The 25,644-nt window shown below is 35.1% G+C and overlaps 1 protein-coding gene across 5 annotated transcripts in view; it reads right to left on the bottom strand.

Moving 5' to 3' along the window:
- Positions 1–25,644, bottom strand: part of LOC111062944 (tyrosine-protein phosphatase non-receptor type 21) — a 127,665-nt gene that overhangs the window by 42,140 nt on the left and 59,881 nt on the right. For 3 of the 5 annotated variants that reach the window (XM_039432645.1, XM_039432644.1, XM_039432648.1), the window contains 9 exons: positions 25,533–25,621; positions 24,826–24,961; positions 24,108–24,197; positions 23,065–23,297; positions 21,096–21,243; positions 20,638–20,762; positions 17,786–17,945; positions 2,920–3,159; positions 1,598–1,736 (listed from right to left, as the gene is read on the bottom strand). In XM_039432645.1, the coding sequence (XP_039288579.1) occupies positions 1,598–1,736; positions 2,920–3,159; positions 17,786–17,945; positions 20,638–20,762; positions 21,096–21,243; positions 23,065–23,297; positions 24,108–24,197; positions 24,826–24,961; positions 25,533–25,621 (1,360 nt within the window). The remainder of the gene's footprint in view (positions 1–1,597; positions 1,737–2,919; positions 3,160–17,785; positions 17,946–20,637; positions 20,763–21,095; positions 21,244–23,064; positions 23,298–24,107; positions 24,198–24,825; positions 24,962–25,532; positions 25,622–25,644) is intronic. The other 2 variants (XM_039432646.1, XM_039432647.1) reach the window with 2 other exon arrangements.

Here is a 25,644-nt window from a genome sequence, read left to right as displayed (position 1 = left end):
CAAATGATTTAAGTACATTCCGAGAGCTGCTACAATTATTAACATGATTAAAATCGATATTCAAATCTCCACATACTAATATTTTTGTGTTAGGCTTTGAGTTATTATATACAGTATTAAGAACATTTTCAAGTGATTTCATGAACTCAACAACACTTCCAGCAGGTGACCTATATAAAGAGACAACAATAACATTAACAGAAACTAAATAGATAGCAACTGCCTAACAGATTTTTTCTTCACATAGGTGATTGATATTTAATATTTTAAATTTGAGGTTTTTCTTGACAAAGATACCAGCCCCTCCATCTCTGAATTGCTCACGACAATAGATGCTACCCAAAACATATGCAGAAGGCATATAAATATTGGCCTCATCCTTACTCAACCAATGCTCACTGATACTTAAAACAAGTGGATCTTCTTCTTCACACGCCGCTTCTACTTTAAAAAGTTGTTTCCGATTGACTGTGCATTCATTTGCATGATTTTAAAATTACTAGATTTCTCTTTAAGAAAGCGTTTAATATGCCTATTAATCACTCCAGATGTATTTAAAGCTGATATATTGCTGTAACAATCTGTCGGGCCATTCTACTTTACTAACATTCAAAATCCTATAATCTTTCGATCTTTGAAAATGATTTCTTAGTCCATAAGAAAGGTTATTATGTGGTAACCTTGTCATTTATTGTGATTGTCCCACTATAAAAAAGTCACCAATTTTAAATACGTTTATACTCTTATACATTATACTCATTCTAAATACCATATACTTGGTATATAAAATTAGTGACTTTTACATAGTGGTAATCACAATTTCCCAAGTTTGAAATGCACCTTGAGTGTAATTGGAGTTTTAATTCTTCATTATCGACGAGAAGGTTATGTAGTTAGATTCATCTACATTAATCATAAGGTACTTTTATCTAGCCGATTCTAAATTTGTAATATTTTTTATTTAGCTATGATGTGAACTTCATTCCAAGATTAACCATGGAAAATAGCTGCAGTATCATCCGCCTATGATATCATAGTTGAATTGAGAAACCATAAATGTAGATCATTGACATGTAGTATGAATAGGGTGAAGAATTATTAATCCCAATATAAGATTCTAGTAAAATATAATTATTAGAGAATAAAAAAACTTAGTGTGAGTCACTATTTTTTGCAGAAGGTACTTGAGTTCTAAAAGAGAAAATCTTTATATTCGTATAAATAGCTGCAGGATGAAGTTTAAAGCCAAACATCATTTCATTTTTGATCGTCGTCTCCAATTCAAGGATGCAAAATACTCAGAGTACTAGCCTATTCTATTAGCATTGGATTTTGATAGTTATTTTAATAATAATGTACTCCAAGGTCCGTTTGCACAGTCAACGCTTCAACTGAATTTAATCAACTGGTGGCTTAAACTCAAATGAACCACATTACAACAAGCGAGACTTGTTATGGATTTAATCCAGTTAAAATGAAATTTAGTTCGAACTGAAACTGTGCAAACGGCACTTACTGATAGATTTTGTCTGAGATTAATAATTCTATATATGATAAGCGCTAATCGTATTGTTGGGATACATTTAAATAACATTACCCTGGGTGGATTTTTGAGAGAATTGGTTGTTGGTGTAGGGGACTTGCTGGCCATGCACTAGAGCCCCATGCCCATGTCCGCGGCCCATTATGTACATTATATTCCTGTCATCGAACGTTCCTCTCAGCTCTTCCAAATGCTGCCAACAAAAAAATAGAAACAAACCTCATAAATTACAAGCTTCTACGATCATTTCAATTCATTAGAGCAGTAATTGAACAAGATCGTACGAGGACATCGCATGCTCACAAAATGAATAGATTGAGAGTAGATTATTATGAGAAACTAAAAAAAAAAAAAACAAATCAAAAATGGAATATATTAAATTGAATTGGATCTATTAATTACTGGGACAGAGCTATATGAACCAAATCCAAAATTAAATGAAATTGAATCTATTAATTACTGGGACATAACTCGTTGAATAGTGTTGATAGTTTATCAAGTATTTCGAAATGGGAATGATTTATTTATTCAACTTAGATTGGATCTATAATTAATGGGACAAATCTATATGAACCCAATCGAAAATTAAATCTATTAAATTGAACTGAATATATTAAATACTGGGACATAGCTACATGAATAGTGTTGATAGTTTATCAAGTATTTCGAATTGAGAATTATTCATTTATTCAACTTCTAAAGGAACAACACTAATTTTACAAGAAAAATAACAGAAGAAAACCAGAAACAAACAAGAAAATTGTAAAAATTGAATGTCAAACAATATAAGCTACCAATACAAGCAAAAAATACATGAAAAACACAGTTAACAGGATATATAGATCAAAAGTGAAATAAAAGAGGAACGATAGGAGCAAACAACAAGAAAAGAAACACTAAAATCCCACATACAGAACTCTCTTCATAAGTCTCCTGAAAGAGCTTAGGGACACCCGAAAGTAATCAGCTTCAGCTGCAGCAGACTCACAACCACAGTAAAATTATTACGGTGAAGGAAATGAAAGCTGAATAAGTAATAGAGGGATATTCAAAACGCTTTATATTTATTCTTTTGAGTGAATTATTTGGATAGTTTGAATAAACATATTTTATTCGAGCTACTTTGTAAGAAGCATCATTATTTTTAAATTTCAGTTCAAACTAAATACATGACCTGAACAAACAATACAGGACCTTGGTCAATACATGACCTTGTTTCAAAGTTACAAGTAGAAACAAAGGAGCATCGTTTGTATTATTTGTTTTGAAGTTATAAAGTTTCAGTTAGGATCTCACTCAACTCATTCTAGGAATTTCGGTAAACTTATTCTAGGGATGTGAGTTGACTTATTGTATGTGGTGATGTGGTGATATACCTGTTGTTGGAGCTGCGCGTCGATGTCGATGAGCGTGAGGTTGGCGAGGTTGGTGTAGGTGCGGTGCGCCTCCGGGTTGGGCAGCAGATGTGGGTGTGAGTGTGAGTAGTGCTGGTGCTGGTGCTGGTGCTGGTGCTGGTGCTGGTGCTGGTGCTGGTGCTGCCCCTGGTGGTGGTGGCCTGCACCGTTCGCCTGCGACACGCTGCGAGACGACACCAGGTCGGGACTCGAACCACTCACCTACACACACACACACACACACACACACCACACACACACACATCAATCATACTCTCAATTAACATACAAGTATTATACACGTTTTTTCTATTTTAATACTGAGAATATCAATTTGATTTATGATGAAATTATGAAAATATTCAAATATTTACCATTATAGTAGTAAAGCATTTAACATTAATATTAAAGCATTTTTCTTTAATTTTTGGTAATGTTTGTTTTCATGGCAGATAAATGCGTTTAGAATAAATAAATGAAGATCATTATTACCTCTTGTCATGATTTAGGCCCAAAACACAGTGGAGCGGCGAATGTAGAGTGTTCAGAAAAGGTAGAGGAAGAAAAGAGTTTAAATGATATCTAAATTATTTACTCCACTACATTCTGCCACATTTGAATACACACATTATTTTGAATGAGGTTGGCAGGCCTGCAGTTTGCCTGGTTAGTTCTACTGCAAATAGCTCCTTAAAAAAATTGAGTTTTATAAATTTACAAAGTCTATTTCTTCAGTTTCTTTATGCTAGAGATCGTTTTTAGTGAGTGTGTGACACATTCAAGCAAATGCACTTGTGTTAGTTTGAATGAAATTAGTCTCACCAGTGCTCATTTTCGTAGCCTAACCTTCAATTTGATTCGTTTGAGTGTAGTGGATTCAATTTCTTTACTTTCAACTCACGACTTGATAGTGGATATCTATCAAAAGATGATTGTTTTGACTTCTGACCTGACTGTTGTCTGCAAGTTGCCGGTCACCGCTCACCGGTGCTTCCTAACCTCAAAATTACTTTTACGCGGGAAGCGAGTCAGCTGGGATAGCAGACAGCTGTATTTCCAATGTGACATCTGATGAGCTGCTTTGTTGTGACGTCTGCTGTTAATTATTTTGCGCGCTAGTTTTGAATTTTAAAATGACAACTATGACAACACGCAGCAAGCGTGAGCTGAATAAGGTAAGATAAAAAGGTAAAATGTCATAATTATGTTACATTTATTCACTGACTTGACTTATACAGAAAGATAAAGAAAATCTGGTGTGGTACACTCACACAACTTTCCTTGCTCATATTTGAAACTACGATCAGACTTCTGTATATGTGTATATATAATTGTTTTCAGAGAACTTTTTCTTTGTGTGAATTGTGAAATTCGATGATTTTTTAGTCGTAATTTTTTTAAAGTTGTAAAAACAGCTGTTCTACAGATGAAATATCTCGACTATGTGTTCTTTTTATGAACTGCGCTACCTACCTACCTCATACACGAGAAGGAGGTTACTAAGTCCATTTCTCACGGATGGGGTGAATCCCCCATTGGTTTCCCAGAAAGGAGACTCATGCCAGTTGATAGAGCTGATAAATAACTATACAGGGTATGAATTTGAAAAAAATCGGTCAAGTTATATTTGAGAAAATCGTGAAAAACATGGTTTTTTAGTAATTATCTGCCATTTTTCTCAAGAATATTACGGACCTCCTGCAATTTTCCCAGAAATGAGACTCATGTCAGTTGATAGGGCTTATGAATAGCTATCTATGGTATGAATTTGAAGAAAATCGTTGAAGCCGTTTTCGAGAAAACCGTGAAAAACATGGTTTTTTAGTCATTATCCGCCATTTTTCTCAAGAATATTACGGAGCTCCTGGAATTTTCCCAGAAATGAGACTCGTGTCAGTTGATAGGGCTTATAAATAGCTATCCATGGTATAAATTTGAAGAAAATCGTTAGAGCCGTTTTCGAGAAAAACGTGAAAAACATGGTTTTTTAGTAATTATCCGCCATCTTGAATTGAATTTACTTGAATTTCTTATTGTCGGATCCTTATGGTATAAGGACCTCAAGTCAATCGGTTAATTAGGAATGGAGTTATCGTGTTCACAGACATACACACACACACACATACACACACACAGACCAACACCCAAAAATCATGTTTTTGGACTCAGGGGACCTTGAAACGTATAGAAAACTTGAAATTAGGGTACCTTAATTTTTTTTGGAAAGCAATACTTTCCTCACCTATGATAATAGGGCAAGGAAAGTAAAAATAATGTACTTATGAATGAAAGCATTGTTATCGACAAGGCAATCTCTCAGAATGATGGTTTTATTACGCCAAGACACTCAGCTAAGGCAAGAAATAATGTTAATGAGGCAAGAGCTACTATAAAAGAGACAAATAGATTTGAGTCGCTCTCTGGGGATACGTTGTCCCCATCAAGAAATGATGAGCCTACTACTCACAAGCTACTAGTCAAAGCTCAAATTCACAGACCTGATAAGGAAAGTGAATCTAAGACTCTTTGCCTGAAACGTAGTGATTCAACCTATATTAAGAAGAAAAGGAGGATGACAATATTAGCAGACAGTCAAGGAAGAGAGGTGAGTAAATACCTCCATCATCTATATGATGACTTCGAAATTTTCGTCTATACCAAGCCCGGTGCTAAATTGAAACACATCATTCACGATGGAATCCATTTTGTCAGTGACTTTACTAAGGATGATGTCATTGTTATATTGGCTGGAATCAATGATTTTCATAAAAATGAACCTCATCAATTAACCATCTTCCAAGGAATCAGCTCTCTTCTTGAACTCAAGCTCAAGTCGAAAATTGTAATATGCAGTGTACCCTGCCGTTATGACGACCTCACACTTAACGAGAGCATACTCTACTCCAACTCTTACGTATCTAGAGTGGTGGATGACTATGTTGGTGCGCTGTACAATCAAAAACAAGAAATAAATACCTACTGGTGATGGTTGATGAGTACTCAAGATTCCCTTTTGTATTTCCTTGTCCAGACATGACTGCGAGAACAGTCATAAATTGCCTGGTCTCATTAATATCAATGTTTGGCCTTCCAAGCTATATTCACACAGACAGAGGAACATCCTTCATGTCAACTGAGTTGAAGAGCTTTCTTGGCTCAAAAGGGATAGCAACTAGTAGATCAACGCCTTACAATCCGAGAGGGAATGGTCAAGTAGAGCGATATAATGGAATTATATGGAAAGCAATAACACTAGCTCTAAGATCACGAGGACTTGATTCAAATCGATGGGAGGAAGTGTTGCCTGATGCACTTCACTCTATTCGATCTCTTTTGTGTACTACAACAAATTGCACCCCTCATGAACGAATGTTCCTACACATGAGATCCTCAACAAATGGACAGTCACTACCATCTTGGCTAATGAGCCCAGGACCAGTTTGGCTGAAGAAAATGAACCGAAATTCAAAGCAAGATTCATCAGTAGAAGAAGTTGAATTGATTGAGGCAAACCCAGAGTATGCTCACATTTGTCGCCCTGATGGACAAGAGTCCACTGTGTCGCTCCGTCATCTTGCCCCTAAGATAACACGAAAATCTAGCCGGGTAGAATGACATGATAAACCATATGTTTTCGTTGTCATTGATTCATTCATAAATATCAAATGTTGTTGATCCGTTACTAGTAGAAAGTCATGTTCAATTTTATTTGATTAAAGCTCTACAAATGAAGAGTTTACTTATTTCACAGCTCTTCTACCTAGACATTAATGACTTCCTCCGGAGATTCAACTTTACAAAACATGGTCTCCATCTCAATCGCCACGGAAAACGATTATTCTCCAAACACTTGGGAAAATTTGTCAAACAGACTGTGATGAGTGAAGTTGGTGCCGATGGCTGATGTTGACGGTGATGGCGGTGTGCTTTCTAGAAATAGGAGGATCATCCGGTTGTCGAGTTCTCCCGACATACGATTTCTGGGATCTTGCCCTATCACACCCAACCAATCACCTGGTGCTCTCGATTCTCCTGCACCCTGCAACCCGGTTTCTGATCTCACGACCCCAACAGTAATAAGACAAGGAGCTACATTATTTGACACCCTTCAACACCCTGAGAATTCAATAACTCGAAGGCGACGTACTGATGTATGGAGAGGACACCACAGTGCGAAGAGACGACGGGGAGATGGACGGCGAAATCGATGTGTGGAGGCGGCGAGGGACGGCGACAGCGCGAGTCAGCCGCCGCGCCCTGCCAACAACCTGCTTGGCTGGCTGATGACGGGGGCCGGGGGCAGTCAACGTGTGTTGCGGTCGACAAACGAGGAACGGGCTCGACACTCACTTGGTGCTAGTCCTAGTGTGCTTCCCGGCGGCGCTGGTCCACCATAGGAGACGGAGGGGGTGAGTCCAGTCATCGAGCGTGAGAGACTTGTTAATCTGGAGTCGCTAAATATCAGTAGACGTAGTCATTTGCCCTTTAATGAGGCTCTTAATTTGAACCCTTCAATTAAGTCTAATCCTCGACTGAAAATAATGTTTTGGAACTGTCACGGATTGAGTAATTTGCTTTCAATTGATGGCCGGCAGCGCCAAAGTATAAATTCATTTGATATAGTTGGCATACCAGAAACATGGGCTTATAATAAGATAAATGATTTAGTTATATTTGATAGTTTTAAAATAGTGGAAAGAGTGGCTGGTAATCCCGTCCTGTCCCCAAGCCTATGGATTGGGGTACAGTTAAGATTTAATTCACGAAAACGTCGACAGCCCCAAAAGTAAGTCTTTAATTTGCACTAACCTTGGAACTGGCGAGGAAGTGGACTGTATCTCGTGTGTAGAAGTTAATGCTGACGATATCCTGTCTTTATGCGTAGGCCTATATGATATTGTACATATATCACGAAACGAAACGAGGTAATTGCGTTCAGCTCGAACGCCACGGAAACAGGAGAAACAGAACGAAAACGATGTTGACTTCTCGAGCACGCTTCTTGAAGTGCTGGTTAGAAAGATAAACGGGAAGGATGAAGGAGGGGTGAGGGAGAGAGGTTATCTTGCCTCTTTGGGAGAGGGGGAAGGGAAGGAAAGCACAAACTAATCAACCCACAATCAAGGCTGCCGATCCTCCATGAATCCACCATCTCCGCCCGCCTTGGAATGCCCCATTTCCAAGAACATAAACTCAAAAAAAAACTAAAATTTAAAAGTAAAAGAAAAACAAAACAACATGCACTGAACGGTAGAAAAGGAAAAACGAAGGGAAAAAGAAATAGGAAAGCAAAAACGGAAAACTTGGTGTGTGGGTTAAACTGATAGGGAAGTATGGGGGCAAGTTTCCTAACTGGCCTAACATACTCACCAGAGTTAGTTTTCACGTGAGCTGAGCGCACAACACCCTTAGCATCACTTATGATTTGGGTGACTCTACCTAACGGGTATGATAAGGGTGATGAATTGTCCTCTTTAATCCATACTAACTGCCCTACCTGAAGGTTTGTGTCACTCTCAAACCACTTATTCTTCTGTTGAAGAGTGTGGAGGTATTCACTCTCCCACCTCTTCCACAATCTCTGAGTGAAGCGATTAACCTTTTCCCAACGAGACAGTCTGTGCTCATTGACATCACTCACGTCAATTTCAGGAACCGCCAACAGAGGGCGATGAACAAGGAAATGTCCGGGAGTCAGCGCCTCATAGTCATCAGGAGATGAAGAGAGCGCATACAACGGTCTCGAATTGAGTATCGCCTCAATTTTCACCAACAGAGTGGAAAGCTCAACAATAGTTAGGACCGAATTTCCCACTTCACGAAACAAATGGAATTTCACATTTCTGATAACACTGTGTGCTCCAACAATCCAAAAATAACGCTGAATAAGAGCACGCACTATTCTTGGTCCAGCATGAAGATGAGAAATATGATAATACTCAATGAGGAGTTTAGTAAAATGACTATCTTTATGTATCAAACAAGGATGCTTGGCTTCATATCCTAAAGCACTATTTACCAATCTGCCACCAACACGAATCACACCATCACAATCCAAGAATACAGACAATTTTTGGAAACTCTTATCACAAGGTTTACCCTCTTTCAATAGGTCGAATTCACGATTGAAATGACACTTTTGAACAATTTTAACACAATAAATTTGTGCACATTTCAACTCTTGAACACTCTTGTGCGCCTGATTTACGACAGACACCACTAATTGATGCTTTACAGTTATTCACAAAACGTAAAACATAAGCACAGGAACGTAACAATCTCATGTATGAGGAGAAACGTGTTATCTGAATAACAGCAGTCTCTTCAGTGATATTCAAAACAACACCTTTATTTTGTTTCACATCAGGCAGAATTTCAGTAGCAGGGTAAGTCATAGATGACAACGGCCAACATGACAACGAATTAGAACACCACGTTGGAGCATTGAACCAATCTTGCGAATTGCACAAGTTTTGGGGAGAAATGCCTCTTGAACCAACATCGGCAATATTGAAATCAGTACCAATGTGGTTCCAATCTGAAATATTAGTCAACTCTAATATTCTCACAACACGATTTGCAACAAACGTTTGCAACTTGTAAGGAGGTATATGCAACCAAGATAAAACAATAGTTGAATCACTGAACAGAAACGTAGATTGAAGATTGATTTTTTCCAGTGAAGGAAGGACTGAAACATACAATCGCGAAAGCAACAACGCAGCTTGAATCGAGGAATAGACAGAGTTTTCAACGACGCAACTTTAGTTTTAGCTTTCAACAGGAAGCATTTCACCGTAGATTCTGACGACACAACTCTCAAGAAGATACAAGCACAGATTCCTTTCTGCGATGCGTCGGAAAACCCAAGTATTTGACAAGAAAAAGCATCGCCATAAACGCATCGAGGAATTGAAATTGAACTTCATCAGCTCGTTCCAGCATTCGTTGTAGTCAACAGGAATCGGCGTATCCCAATCGATGTCCAACTTCCACAGCTCTTGTAAAAAACATTTCATTTTGAATATTACTGGAGCTATAAAGCCGAGAGGGTCATACAGACGCGCGATAACGGACAGAACAGTGCGCTTAGAGTTTTTCTTTTGAAACTCTGGAACGGAGACTTTAATATGAAAACAATCAGTAGTTGGGTTCCACATTATGCCAAGAACTTTCACATTTGAATTAGGCTCATCACTGATATGAAGTGGTACTTGAGTGTTTTCAGAACGAATCAAATCCAAGAACTCAGGAGAATTACTGCTCCATTTATTCAACTTGATATGAGCACAGTTTAGAAGATTACAAAGTTGTGATTTTATTTCACAGATTTCTTCCAACGGAAATTTATCTCCTTCATCTTTCGCCAGTTGAATGAGAGCACATTGAGCAAGAAAACCAGACGGTTTCAAACCATATGTGATTGTTTTGAGCTCATAAACGACAATATCATCGGAAGGATCTTTACGAAACAATATGTGAAGGAAAGAACGATCTTCTTCATCAACGAGGATAGCACGATACATTTTCGTAGCATCACATGTGAATACGAATGAGTGAAGTCTGAATCTAGTTAACACATCACATATGTCATTTAACAATTTTGGACCTGAATGAAGAACTTGATTCAACGAAATGTGACTCTTTTTAGCAGACCCATCAAATACAACACGAACCTTTGTTGTAGGTGATGACGGATTGAATACACAAAAATAAGGAATAAAATATTTACCTGGTTTTTTAGCAACTTCCATATGATCCAAAAGAAGATACTCTTCCATAAATGATACGCAATCAGATTTCAAACGAGCATCATGCAGCATACGACACTCCAACGACAGAAAACGATTTAAAGCAACATCATGAGATTCATGAAACTTGAGTTGATTAGTGTCAACTTTGAAAGGAAGACGAACAACATATCTTCCTTCAGTATCACGCGTGTGAGTTTCAGCAAAATGTTTCAATGTTTCTCACAAAACTCATCATCGGGACTAGGAAATTTATGATTAGGAATTTCTTCACTTTCCCAAAACTTATGAACCAAATTATTCAACGAGTTCTCAGAGGTGGGACACGTCATTAATGCAGTCAATGACTGATTAAGAAGACCGGAATGATTTGGAAATTCACCCAAAATAATGTCACCAAACACGGTAGGAATCACGCAAAACGGACACTCTTCACTAGATGAGACTTGACTATGATGACGTAATATTTTGTTGAATAACTGACATCACAATAGAAGATCAACGGAACGTTGTTCATAGAACACAGGATCAGCAAGGTTGAATTTTTTCAACTCATTTTGCACTTTCGAACTGAGATAAATAGGCGGCAATGAACCAACTATTTTATCAATCACGTAAGCCTCAGCTTCTAGACGAGGGTGATTTGAGCCCTTAGGTTTCAACAAACATTTCACAACACCAGAAGAATTCCCTACACTCGAGGAATTCAAACCAGAGAAATTTTGTTGACAATCATGAACAGATAAACCAAGTTTCATAACAAGATCTTTTGTGATGAAATTAGCAGTACTACCAGAATCAATCATTAAACGAACACCAATAAACGAACCAGATGAATTTTTAATAACTGCTTGAGCAGTACCTAGAACAACACTCGTTTTAGGAATTAATCTAACAATTGATGACTTATCAATAACATCAGTGATACCACAATGCTTAGAAGAATTTGAATTCTCAACAACATTCATAGTGCTATCAGTTTGAGTGATCGAATCAACGGATTTCGATTTCAAAGCAATTTTAGAGATGTTATCAGTAGACTTCTGATAACGAACAGGAGAATTCGAACGGCTATTATCACTACTACGAGGATAATGAAGTATTTTATTATGCATACGACCACAATAACACAACGATTTAGACTTGCATTGGTTTGCAGCGTGAAATTTGGAGAAACAATTGAAACAGACTCTCAATGATTTAATAAATTCATTCCTAGCTTTTGGATCTCTTTTCAAGAAAGCAGGACATTTGAATAACGAATGATTCGTTGAGTTGCAAAATGAGCATTTTGTTTCAGCACTATCATTCAATTCACAAGTAACTAAGCTGCTTTTATTTCGAACGCTGTTATCAGCGTGTTGTGATGGCACTCTGCTGTTTCATCCTCAACTGGGCTATTTTTATGAAATCTACTCTAATGAGTACTTGATAATTTTCACACTATAACACTGTATAACGTGCACTTTTTACTCCCAACAATGGCAAATATGTTTTAGCAATCAGCATTCAGTCTGAATTCATCCAAAAAAGTTAGCGCCAGATCATGAGTCTTAAAAATTTGAATCACTACCCTAAAATATTACTTTTTTTGTTCCAACTCTATCATTAGTGATTGTATTGACATCTTAGTAATACCCTAATTACGATCAAAAAATACCACATACGACTTTATAACAAGTAAAAAGGAGAAAAAACATGGATTTAGCGATTTTTCGCAAAGTTTAAAAAAATTTCCAATTTTTGAAGACTTATAACTCGCTTCCTATTGGAGATAGGAAAACATTTAGGTTATGAAAATTGTAAGGAATTTAATGATCTTCAAAAAAGTATAGAACAAAAATATTGAACAGTTGGTTTTGGAGATATCGTGGAAAAACTGAAAAAAGTACGAAAATCTCGTGGTTTTCAGGCTGCCAAAAGTTATGCCTTCAGAAATTTTGGTGGGAAACCATAGATTACTCTTACTAGTACCCAAAAGGACCGATTAAAACAATAAAATCAATTACCTTAATTTTTGTTTGGTCGGGGCTCATTATGATGACTATTTGACTGGGCTATTATTGTTGATCTCACGTTTTTTCGATCAGGTTTCGAGCAAGAGGGTATTCATAGTCTAGAGCGATTATTCGATGACAATATTATTTCATTTCGTGGGGAAAAACTGCCAATTATAGTGGGCGGAGATTTCAATTGTAGAATAGGTAACTTAAATTTTTTTGAAGAGGAATTTTTATTCAATACTACTAATTGTTTGTATAGCGAAAGGTCCTCGCTAGATAAGAAAATTGTTAGCAAGGGTAGGAAACTAGTAAATCTAATGGAGAATGAATTGTTTGTCGTCCTAAACGGTAGAAGTTTTGGAGATAAGCCAGGAAACTATATTTTTATCAATGAAAACGGCAAAAGCGTTATCGATTATGCTTGGATTGATTTGGCACACCTTAATACTGTACGTGAGTTTACAGTTTCAGATATTTCTTTATCGTCTGATCACCTGCCGATTGAGATAGATATTGACTTGGTTGATGATTTATAAACTTCAATATTAGAACCTGAGAGCGATAAAACTATTTCTTACAGGCTGGTTTGGGCGGACCGCTGCGCCGAATCATTTAGAAAGGCGTTGTTGCTATCTCCTAGATTGAATCTTCAACTCAATGACACAAATAATTCAATTGATTTAATTTTTGAGAATTTTACAAAATCTATCTGGGAGGCAGCTGACTTATCTGGCATGTATAGGAAACAATTTGCTGGTGGCTTTAAAAACAAACCTTGGTACGACCTTGTGTGCAATGCTTTAAAAAGAGGTGTACGCAGGGCATTCAGGTTTGCTAGGTCCAGGTTATATGAGGATACAGCTGTAAAAGCATTTATTGATTTGAAGAAGAATTACAGGGATACAATTAAAATTAAAAAAAAAAATTATATTTAAATACAACATAAGAAACGTTAAAAATCCCTATGAGTTTTGGACAGCAGTTAAATATTTCAAGGGTGGAAAGAAGCATGTTAACGGTGTTTCTTTGGAATCTTGGTCACGCTTTCTTGGCAGTAAATATGCAGGTGAGAGGGAACAATTGTTTGTGTTAAGTGATGCTAGACACTTTCTGGATAGAGAATTCACTTTGTGGGAGTTGGGTCAGGTAACGGAATACATTATGAATTTTTCAAGGCTCTACCGATGCAATTGAGAGATTATTTGCTAAATTCATTCAATAAAATAGTACATATGGAGGAGGTACCCCGGGAATGGTCTAAAATTGTCATGTTTTTTCTGTATAAGAAGGGAGATAAGGACAACCCTAATAACTATACAGGATTGGCAATGCTCAATAATATCACAAAACTTTTCACACATGCATTAGAGATAAGGCTGTCAGAGTAGGCTGATCAATGTCACATACTGCCTGAGTGTCAAAGTGGATTTAGGAGAAAGCGTGGATGTCTGGACAATATATTTGTTTTGCATAAAGTTGTTTTCCACCAGATAAGGGTTGGACGCCGCAAACTTTTTGCTTTATTTGTCGATTTCCAATCTGCATTCGACTCTGTTCCTCATGGGCTTCTATGGGACGAGCTTAGGTTGTGTGGAGTCAGCAGTAAAATGATAAGGCTGTTGAATGGACTTTATGACAGGGCTTCATTGGTTGTGAGAAGCGAGAATAGGACTTCAGACCCCATTGAAGTTACAAAAGGGTGTTGCAGGGGGATTCACTTAGTCCATTTTTGTTCTCCTGCTATTTGAGAAATATTGAGTCTTTTTTCAGGGGAAGAGGCTTCCATGGCATTCCATTGAAAAACCAAACTGACATATTGATGTTACTGTTTGCTGATGATATTGTCATCTTTGCAGATAGTGAGGTGGACCTGCGTAACAAGCTAAATTGTCTTTCCGACTACTGTGAGTCCCTGAAGCTGACTGTCAATATTGAAAAAACAAAAATTGTACCTTTCCATGCTAGGGGCCGCAAAAACGTTTTATCTCTTCGCTATCGAGGTGAGGAAGTAGAGATAGTCAGCAGATATAGGTACCTTGGAGTAGACTTTCATGCGTCGGGTTGCTTCCGGAAATTCTGTTAAGGCTTAATTAGGAAGGCGAGAATTACTGGAGAGTCAGTCGTCCAGGTTCTTCGAAGAGCCAAGTCTGACACATGGGATGCTAAGATGAAACTCTACGATGCGGTAGTGCTGCCTTCGATTCTGTATGGCTCTGAAGTTTGGGGTCTTGGTTGTGCTGACGTTTTGGAAAGAGCACAGTTGTATTTTCTGAAACGTGTTCTTCTGTTGAATGTCACATCACCGAGTTGGGCGGTACGTTTGGAATTGGGCAGATTGAGGCTCAGTCACATTGTATTGGAAATAACTTTTGGTTTTCTTTTAAGGGTCCTACAGATGTCTGAGTGTAGATACCCTAAACTCTGTTTCTCGGTGTTGTTGGACTGTGCACTGGAGCAGAACAATATACATGGAGCCTCGGGATGGTTGTCTCTTCTCCAGAAGTGCGGTGATCAGGGTATCGTAATTGCATGGAGAGATAGAGCTGACCTCTTCCACAGGTTGAAAGCTGTACAGGGAATCTTGTTCAGGAATCACGCAGATAGTTTGTATGCGGAAGATGTAGAAGCAGCACTCAGCTCTATAAATTGCCCTCACTATAGAGAGTTAAATCCCAATTTCATGATGGGTGAGCAGCTTGGATTCCAAATGCCCATTGTCAAAGTCCGTTGTATCACTCACTTGCGAATGGCCACTAATGTATCTATATACTTGTATGTTAATAATAGAGGTACAAAATTGAACTGTATGTCGAATTGTCCTATTTGTAATATTCGTGAGAGAGAAGATATAGAACATTTCTTAGTACGCTGTCCAATGTATAACTCTATTCCTTCCTACTTTCTTGGCGAATTCATCCAAAATGTTGTGTCAGATGCCGTCAAAGTAATGGTACTTCTATCAAATTTGAGTGAGAGGAAAATAAATAGAGTATTCCTTTATGTAGTAAAAGCAATTGATATTCGCTTCTTGATTTTTAGTGTTGATACTTGAGTACGTGATTTCACAAGTGGAATTTCTTGTAACTCATATAAAATATGTGTGATGATTGCTATAAATTGCACGCCCCAAGTAAATTAATCACATTTTGTTTGGCTTGAAAAATTGAATTTCCACCCAAGTTTAGTGTAGTCTTATTGTAAATCAAGTAATTCGTTCTGACTTAACTACCATCATTATGCTCATTAGAATGCCTGTAAGTTTATTCAATAGCTTGAAATCTTGTAGTTAAAATTATTAAGTAATGTACCTGTCCTAAAGTACCTGTACCAATCCAAAGTAGTATTATAATGTAATGTTAATGTTCCTGTAAATTTTGGTAATATGCTATGAAGTATTGTTTGATCTATAATTGTTATATTGCTGTGTTATTCAAGTATTTAAATTATAATTATTCCATTGATGTATTGATACAATATTTAATATTATAAATTTTCAGTTATGCAGTAATATTCTATTAGTCTTGATTGTTTGATAATCCACATGGAGTGGAGACATTGATAACAGACATAGAGAGTGAAATCGTGCTCTCTCACGAACTGACACTTTACTTTAGAATTCATTTCTATTGGAGGTTATTGGTGGAATTATAGAATAATTGTGCATGTATCTCTATTTAACTGTATTTCTGTATTTGTATAGCTGGTCCGTGAACAAATAAAATGATTATTTATTTATTAATTTATTTATTATTTTGAATGGAATAGAACATTATTATTTTGAAACTCTCATCTCAGCTGCTGCTTCTCTGCTACTGTATTTCTGTATTTGTATGGCTGGTCCATGAACAAATAAAATGATTATTTATTTATTAATTTATTTATTATTTTGAATGGAATAGAACATTATTATTTTGAAACTCTCATCTCAGCTGCTGCTTCTCTGCTACTCTATATTCGCCGTTCCAATATGTTTTGACCCTTAACAATACGTTAGATATATTCTCAGTAATCTCAAAAGATATTTTAAGATTACCAATTGCAACATATAAGTACAGTTAATACAAATTAATCACAAAATGTAATAGAAAACAGCTATATGGAAGGACACTGAACTTCACAATAGATAATACTGGCATATCCTTAATACAATTTTTTTCTCACACATAGAGAACCAAAAAAATTGATAGCAAGTCAGAGTTTTGATAATGTGGAAAGGGCGTGACTCCTTATCGTTCATTAAAATTGAACTGAAGCTACTTCATCAAAATGTGAGAGTGATTCCATTAATTGCGATTATATATATATATATATATATATATATATATAATATATATATATATATATATATTATATATATATATATATGGATGATATATTACATTTGAAACTAAGAACAATCCCACTTCACAGCGGTTCCATATACGTTATTCGTATACTTAAAATGAAGTACAGTTGAGGAAGAGGACCTAATGAGATTAAAAATTTTATATTCGGATAAACACAATTTTGGCACAAAATTACGAAGTTTCATTGTTGAATATGATACCTTTATTTTTTCTAATAATAATATAATGTTTGTAGTTATTCATTTTAATATCATTACAAAGTTCTATTGCTAGTGTTTACTATTCATTTATAACTTCATACGCTGATACTATGGAGAATTTATTTGAAATATATTCATGATTTCCTTCAACATAACAATAAATTAACAAAAACCAAAAACACCACTTACACTATTTACACCACTAGTTATCAAAGATGTTTTAGGTTATGAATGTTTGTAAACTTAATAAGCACAAATCGATTTTTGCTTTTCTTATAGATTCTATTAGATTGAACATAACTTGGCAGACACATGATGTGTCATCTGTTTGCCAAGTTATGTTCAATGTAATAGAATTTATAAGGACGGAAAGAATCGTACATTCAAAAGTCGATGTGTGTGTGTAACTAGACTTACATCCTATTACACATTCATATTACACCATAAAAAGATGAAATCATACTGTAATTGATTCACAGAAACAAGTTTCTATACGGTATTTGAATTTAACTTATTAAATGTAACTATAGTATATAGTTGCAACATACCTGTCCCGAAATGAAAGCATTGGTGGGAGGGCCCAAAGTCTGACTAGCAAGATCAGGTGTGCTGTTGCTGCTCGGCCTGTTGATGGGATATGGCGGCGGAGGTTTGTACAGATGCAGCATTGGATAGCCATGCACAACTTGGCTCTCTAAATCAGGCGTACTGCAACAGTACAATAGCCAGTCACTAAATCAGGGTCTTTTTTCTTTAGGACTACTTTAATATAAATAAAAATGTAAATCTCAGTATCGTTCTAAATTATTTTTTCACAGTATGTTTTGGACATTGTGAAACAATAATTTTACTAGTAGTTCTGTGAACAGTAGACCTCGCGCTGTTATAAACCGCAGCTATCAGAGTAAATCCTGTCTGTATGTCGTGTCGGCGAGATATCGGTGTGAAAACGGCTAATGGCTGTTGAGGTTGGTGTATCAAAAATGCTAACATCAAAAGCTAATCTCCTTGAAGACATACTGGCAACAGGACAGTCCAAGTTCAAAGCAGAGAAAGTTCGAGAGACAATACTATGTTATTTTAGTTATTAATTGCATGCGTTATTGCACGCAATCAATAGTTCATTTGTTTATTTATTTATTCACAATGGAGACAACGGGTTTCCCCAAATATGTCTCCTTAACAATAAAAATTGTACAGATACAAATGAAAAAAGAAAAATAATGATAAAAATAATACGAACTTATGCAATAATAAATAATACAAACAACAAAAGTACCACCTAATTCAAAAATGAAAAATACAAAGATTTCAAATACTTATGAAAAAATCTGGTGTGGCGCACTCACACAACTTTCCTTGCCGTTATGAAAATTGATCACTTGACGCTAGTGTAAACGCGCATCTCAAGTAAAAGATCTGAGCCAGCTGGTGACAGTTCAATAACGCTGGATACACACGAGATCTGCTATCTGTTCATAGTGAATGATTTAATAGAATCAACAGTTGCCAACAGTTTGCAATTGAATAATTACATTTTCTCAAACTTCAAGCTTATTTTCAATTTTAGATGAAAATGTTACTGGACATTAATTGAAGAGATTTCCATGCTCAATATTTTCCACTCGAAATTTTTCGTTTAAATTATATCTGAGATCTGACAATTGGAAATCTAAAATCGAACTTTGCATAGATGGGGCGGAGCTCCTGAAATTTTTACAGATGTGAGACTTGTGGCAGTTGATATAGCTTATCAATGACTATTTTAGGTATAAATTTGATCAAAATCGTTGGAGCCATTTTCGAGAAAATCGCGAAAAACCCTGTTTTTTGACAACATTTTTGCCATTTTAGCCGCAATCTTGAATCGCATTTGATCGAAATTGTTCGTGTCGGATCCTTATAATGTAAGGACCTTAAGTTCCAAATTTCAAGTCATTTCGTTAATTGGGAGATGAGATATCGTGTACACAGACGCACATACACTCATATACACACACACACACACACACACACACACACACACTCACACACACAAACCAATACCCAAAAACCACTTTTTTGGACTCAGGGGACCTTAAAACGAATAGAAATTTAGAAATTGGGGTACCTTAATTTTTTTCGGAAAGCACATTACTTTCCTTACCTATTGTAATAAGGCAAGGAAAGTAAAAAGTAAAAATGAAACAAATTGAGAATTCAAAATTCCAAAACCTATAAAAATTAAAGAATATAATAACAAAGAGAAATGCCAAACCATCGACTTAAATCTTAGACTTCTCTTCGCTTGGTCAATAATTTCATACGCTAATGCACTAGTAGTTCTGTGAACAGTAGACCTCACGCAGTATTCTCATCCACAAGTACCTCATTGAAACTATAGACCTTATGGAAATACAGCAATAGAGTGGCTTCTCCACACATCAGTGTAATCACTTGTCAGCTGATTTATGATGAATAATTCTATAGTCTGATTTTTACTCTAATATTGGCGTTTGAAAGAGGTTCCTTTTTCTTTCTATATTATCCTTGAATTGCAAAATTTCCAAAAACCTTGTATATACGTCGACGCGCAATTAAAAAAGGAACATACCTGTCAAATTTCATGAAAATCTAATACCGCGTTTCGCCGTCAATGCGCAACATAAAAACATTTAAACATTAAGAGAAATGCCAAACGGTCGACTTGAATCTTAGACCTCACTTTGCTCGGTCAATAATTTTATAATGCATTTTGTTGTGAAAAAATAATTTAAAAGGATACTGAGATTTATATTTTTATTTTTACTAAATCAGGGTTACGGTAACAGCACAATAAAGAATCAACTGCTAAATATTTGAGAAAAAGCATAATTATTAGATAAGAATATGGAAATTTCATTTAAATTCAGATTACTGATGCATACTTATTGACAGAATTGATAGGTTAGCAAATCATTAGACTACCCAAGTCAAAGGTTACTTTGTGTCATTAGTGACTTTGTAATAAAATCAATTGAAAGTCTTTGATAATTTTCTGACTATGGATATTGAAGGGTTAAGATTTAGATCTATTTATTTATGTGATAAACGAAACATATTTCAACTAACATTATAATAGTTTACGTGATAAAATTTTTTATTGTTTGCTCAAGAGATACAATATATGTGGTTGAAAAAATGAAAATATCTCCCTCAGTACACAACATATAATAATTAGAATATAACGTTTTAAATAGTAAAATTTCGAAAACCTTTCAAGAGTTTATAAGGTGATTAGAGTAAATTAAGGTGATTATTAAAGTGCCAATAGATAAAAGGAAGTTGAAGTCCTGCTATGAACATGAGTGGACGACTAGCATTCCACATTTTAAATAGGTTTGGTGAACCTCAATTTTAAATGGGTGAAGAAGCCTCCTACCTATAAGTATGCAGATTTGGCACAGTATGCTGCTGTCGATCATCGGCGGATTGTTCAATGTACATTGCTTCGACCCGGGCCACATCAGGGTAGTGTTTGTAAGCGTTGCGGTACGTCCTCACTCCCTGCCAAATACAACAATTTGCCAATCAATGTTCTAAAATAAATTTCCAGACATCCATAAAGAATAATTATAAGTAATCGTTAGATATTCAATTGAAAGAAAATTTGGAATAAAAATAGCACAAGGATTGCCTTATTAGTCGACCAATGTTATGACATCAGTGTCATTTGTATCGTAAATAAATAAATAAAGTGAAGATGAGTGGTGTTTCTTATACATGGTTAGCAGCCGTAACGTGCACCAACTATATATTTTTTTGAACTACGAAATATCACAAGAATTATTAAAAAAACTGACTTCTGTAACAGAAAAGTGATATTTTGAAAAAAATCACCTCTTGCAGATGGGTTTGATGGATTTCTGGCTGGCTGGAATAGAGTACAGCACCCCTTAGACTGTTGCCCGGTTGACTGTGGTATTTCTGCTGCTGTTGCATGGCAGTCTCATAGTCTGGAGCAGGCCGGTAGGATGGCAACAGAGAACTGCACAAACAATATACGTACACTCACATTTGTTTGCACTAAAACTTCTTATTCAGGCCAGTCGTCATAACACACTCCGATCAAGTCATATTGCAATCATATGTATTAAACGTCTTTAAATACTTTCAGAGTAACAAAAATAAATAATGAACATCAACGAACCAGATACAATATAAATAAATATAAATGCTATGACTCAGATCTGACAATCATCCGTAAGCAGCTTATTTATATAGCACCAAAAATAATTAATAAATTACCTTCAGATCTCATTGAATTTCAATGTATCAAAACTATACCTAATAACATAAGAGATTGGATTTGCCAGAATTTTTATTTTAATTTGAATATTTTGTGTTTTTTTCGTATAGGAATTTCGATTTGCCAAGGTTTTTATTTCAATTTGAATACTTGTGATTTTTTTTTGTATAGGAATTACGACGATTTGCCAGAATTTTTATTTCAATTTGAATATTTTGTTATTTTTTTCGTATAGGAATTACAATTTGCCAGAATTTTTTATTTTCAATTTAAATATTTTGTAATTTTTTTTTTGTTTATATAAGAATATTATGATTTTTCCCACTTCCTATTTCCCAAGTAATGCGTTCTATATGCCCTGTTTACATTGTATTCATGAATCACTATATCTATGAATAAGAGAGTACCATAGTTATACTATAGTATAAGATACTCGAGAGAAATTTTTATTTTGTTGTGAATTTTGTTTCGATTCTTCGTTTCATTATTTTCTATTCTGTTTATATATTTGCTTCTGTGCTAAATCAATTTAAATCAGGTTAAGCGTATTATAATTTTATGTCCTACTCCCACTGGCGAACAAGAGTCATCTTATGCCATTGGTTTTTTTCACTTACCATTTATTATTATTACATTTTCGTTGGATTGTGTTGACATGTTGAGCTTTGTTTGATTTATGTATATGTATATGTTTATGTATATGTATATGTATGTGACAACAAGGAAGTATGAGTTTACTTCAAATACAATGATGACCTCAAGCAATGAAGCTCAACTTTTTGTAAAGGAGACACTTGAGTAGTGTTTTGTCTCCATCCATAATTAATATTTGTTATATCAAATTGTATTCTCAATGGATTAATTGTTAATGTGTGAAGAGAGCAATCATGGGATGTCACCCTTGTGCTCTTATAAGTACTTTAAAATAAATAAATTGATAAAAAAAAATTGTTGTGACATTGGATAAAGTCATGATGGATAGATAAATTGATAAAAAAAAAAATTGTTGTGACATTGGATAAAGTCATGATGGATAGATAAATGCTTTTATTTTATGTTTTTTTTTTTTTTTTTTTTAATTTCAAGCAGAATAGAGATATCATACATTGCATATAATATTAGAATTCATAGATACTTTATTGAAGTTGAAGAGTTATTTTCTTTTTATTCATTTAAAGAACAAGGAATACTATATTACGCCCAAATCAGTATTCACTACAATTTACAAAGTGCATACAATTAAAATATTTTCTAGAATTGATGTTACAATTGGAATTAATTTCCCTTTATTCGAATAAATGAGTGGATGCGACATTTTCAGTTTTTTTTTATTTCGTAAAGATAGCTACCACAATAATAACTTGACTACTGCACAGAACGTGAGTGTAGTTTGATACAATAATGGAATGTGAGTAGCGATTGATGATTGTAATCTAATCGAGATAATCGTATTTTTGTCAAACATCAACTGAATTGATTAACCACATCATATTTTTCAAACAAAATCTACAGCGTGAACATGACAACTTTAATAATAAATAACAGGTTTAATAAGTTTACCGAAGTTTATCGAGATCGTGCGATGCAGCCAAGTCGAGACAAGAGGCGGATTGGGCTCGTTGTACATCCCATGTGCCTGCCCCTCCACCCACTCCTAACATACCTCCTCCTCCACCACCACCGTGATCCCTCCCTCCCCCAATCATCCCTACACTACCACTTACTCCACCCCCACTACTACTTCCCACTTCTCTTCCGTCCAATTCCTCCCTGCTGCTTCCTAGTGGGCCATCCTAAAATATTAAAAGCATCGATTATTTTTCATATTGATTCGATAATCGTATTTAAATCCACGAACTATTATTACTAGATGAGCGAAGGAATAATTTCGCAAACTCTTCCTGAAGTCTAGATTGGGTACATTAATTACAGAACATAACATATTCTACAAATAAATCTTTGATAACCTTCAATTAATATTTATTTTACAGTTTTGAGTGCTAAGTAGAAGGAATTTTGTTATCAATTCGGATCTTAATCTTTCTAAATTCAAAATAAATTGTTTGTGTTTTGTTTCAATGTGGAAATTAGTGAAGAATTGGAAAGCCGCACATAAACTTTATTTGGACAATTTATTTTATGAAATTGGGATGAAAATAAGTTTTGGACTGTAGTGTTTCTTTGTCCTTAAGTTGATTGTAAATGATAAATACTAAATAAATAACAATAGTGAATATAGGCCTAACACATTTTCTGGCAGAAATTTGATCTGACGAATTTGTATGTGCAATTCAAAAATGTTCCTTCCTATTCTGATTTTTTTCAGAGTCAGAAAATATTTAGTCAGTATTCTCGAACATAGTAACTTGATACATTAGAAAGTTGTATAAAGTCAAACGTTCAAGTATTCAAACAATGAAGAAGATGAGAACGAACCAATCATTGGACAACGCTCTCTTCTCCGTAGAAGATTAGACGAGGCAGTGACTGACTGTTAACATATTGATTGATTCTTGTTGAAGATTTAGAACAATTTACGTCAAAATATAAATAAATAATCTTGCCATTTATGGAGATAAATAATAAACTCATGCCATACATACCTCATTAGTAGTTTGAGAAAATAAATTTCTGACGATCTGAGCAGTATTGCTGGTATCACTTGCTTGCTCGTTTTGCATGAAGAATTTATGCTGAAAATGAGAATATACTGTATTATTAATAAACATGTGCGAATTGCATTAATTACAAAACCTGCTATACACAGAGTTGACACAGCATAATTCTATGTATTTCATCGAAAAACAAACGTACACTATATATGCAAAAAAATAAACAATCTTAATATATATTTTATTGCGTCAATCTAATTTTATTGTGTTTTATTTGTTTCGTAAATCTTTGTAATTTTGTTTTGTGTGTTTTTAATAAATTGAAATTGAAATTTGAAATTGAAATATTTTCTTGAAATAAAAGTTTATGGTTCTCCGGATCTTAAATAGGAAATTGGAGGGCGAGACTTGGCCCTTTGGCTTTGAAAGATTGAAGTCGAATCAATCGAGTTTGTGGAGAGCAAAGATATTGGCTTTTGATCCTACAGAACTGACCAGAGAGTTTTGCCCTGTTCATAATTCATATTTTGTTCTCAGGTTTAAAGGAAATATGTGTAAAAATGAATCAGCAAAGATCAAATTGTGAAACAATTTATATTATGTTTATAAAATCATAAATTCACATTATATAATCAATACAATCAAACAATTAAATTATATAATCATAGGTATAAGGTTGAGTCTTAGAATGAATGCAATGGTATCTGACCTGATGTACACACATTCTCCATATATATTTGGCAGTTTCAACATCGATCAATGTGAAGGAGGCCGAATCTTCCTGACTTTGACATACCATGCCAAAATGTCGTTTGTGATTGATCACATTTGTTATATCTTTCCATCTGGAATAGTTGAATAAGAATTGATATTATAATAAAATTGTAAATAAAACATAGGCTAGTTTTCTTTCGGAATATAGAAATATAATAAAATATAATTATTATTTATGACAGAATAGATTTTCAATTGAATGAACCAAAGTGGGCAAAGACTATATATTGAATATGAAACGACTTACTTAGTTTGCTTTAGCATCTAGCTACAAATGACACGTACACAAGTTGTAAAGCAATTACGAAGTTTTTCGAACATCAGAAAGTATTTCTTTACTGATACAACATTTTTGACTACCTTAACATTTTCTATTCATTCAGTGATATCCATTTTTTACTCATTTGAATTTTCTAAAGAGTTTCGAAAGACCTTTATAATAATGTCATTTTACTTTTAGTGAGTCAAAATGGTGTGGGCCATTAATTTTATCAATGACTCAATAGCGAATAAAATGTACTGATAATGAAACATTTTAGGTTGAAAATGAAGAGAGGGGGCACTTTTATTTTGTAAGAAAATTAGAAACCAAATGCAAGAATACGCTTTATTGTAAAAATTTAGATAAAGCTAAACACTCACCTATAGAACTTTGATGCCTGACTTGATTCAGAAGCTACAACAATGCCACTCAATGATACACCGATAACAACTTCATTTCCAGACTCATCCTAACAAACAAGAAATTAGAATT

Source organism: Nilaparvata lugens, chromosome 7 (genome assembly GCF_014356525.2).
Source record: "Nilaparvata lugens isolate BPH chromosome 7, ASM1435652v1, whole genome shotgun sequence".
Classification (NCBI taxonomy): domain Eukaryota; kingdom Metazoa; phylum Arthropoda; class Insecta; order Hemiptera; family Delphacidae; genus Nilaparvata; species Nilaparvata lugens.
This window is presented reverse-complemented; position numbering and strand designations above follow the sequence as displayed.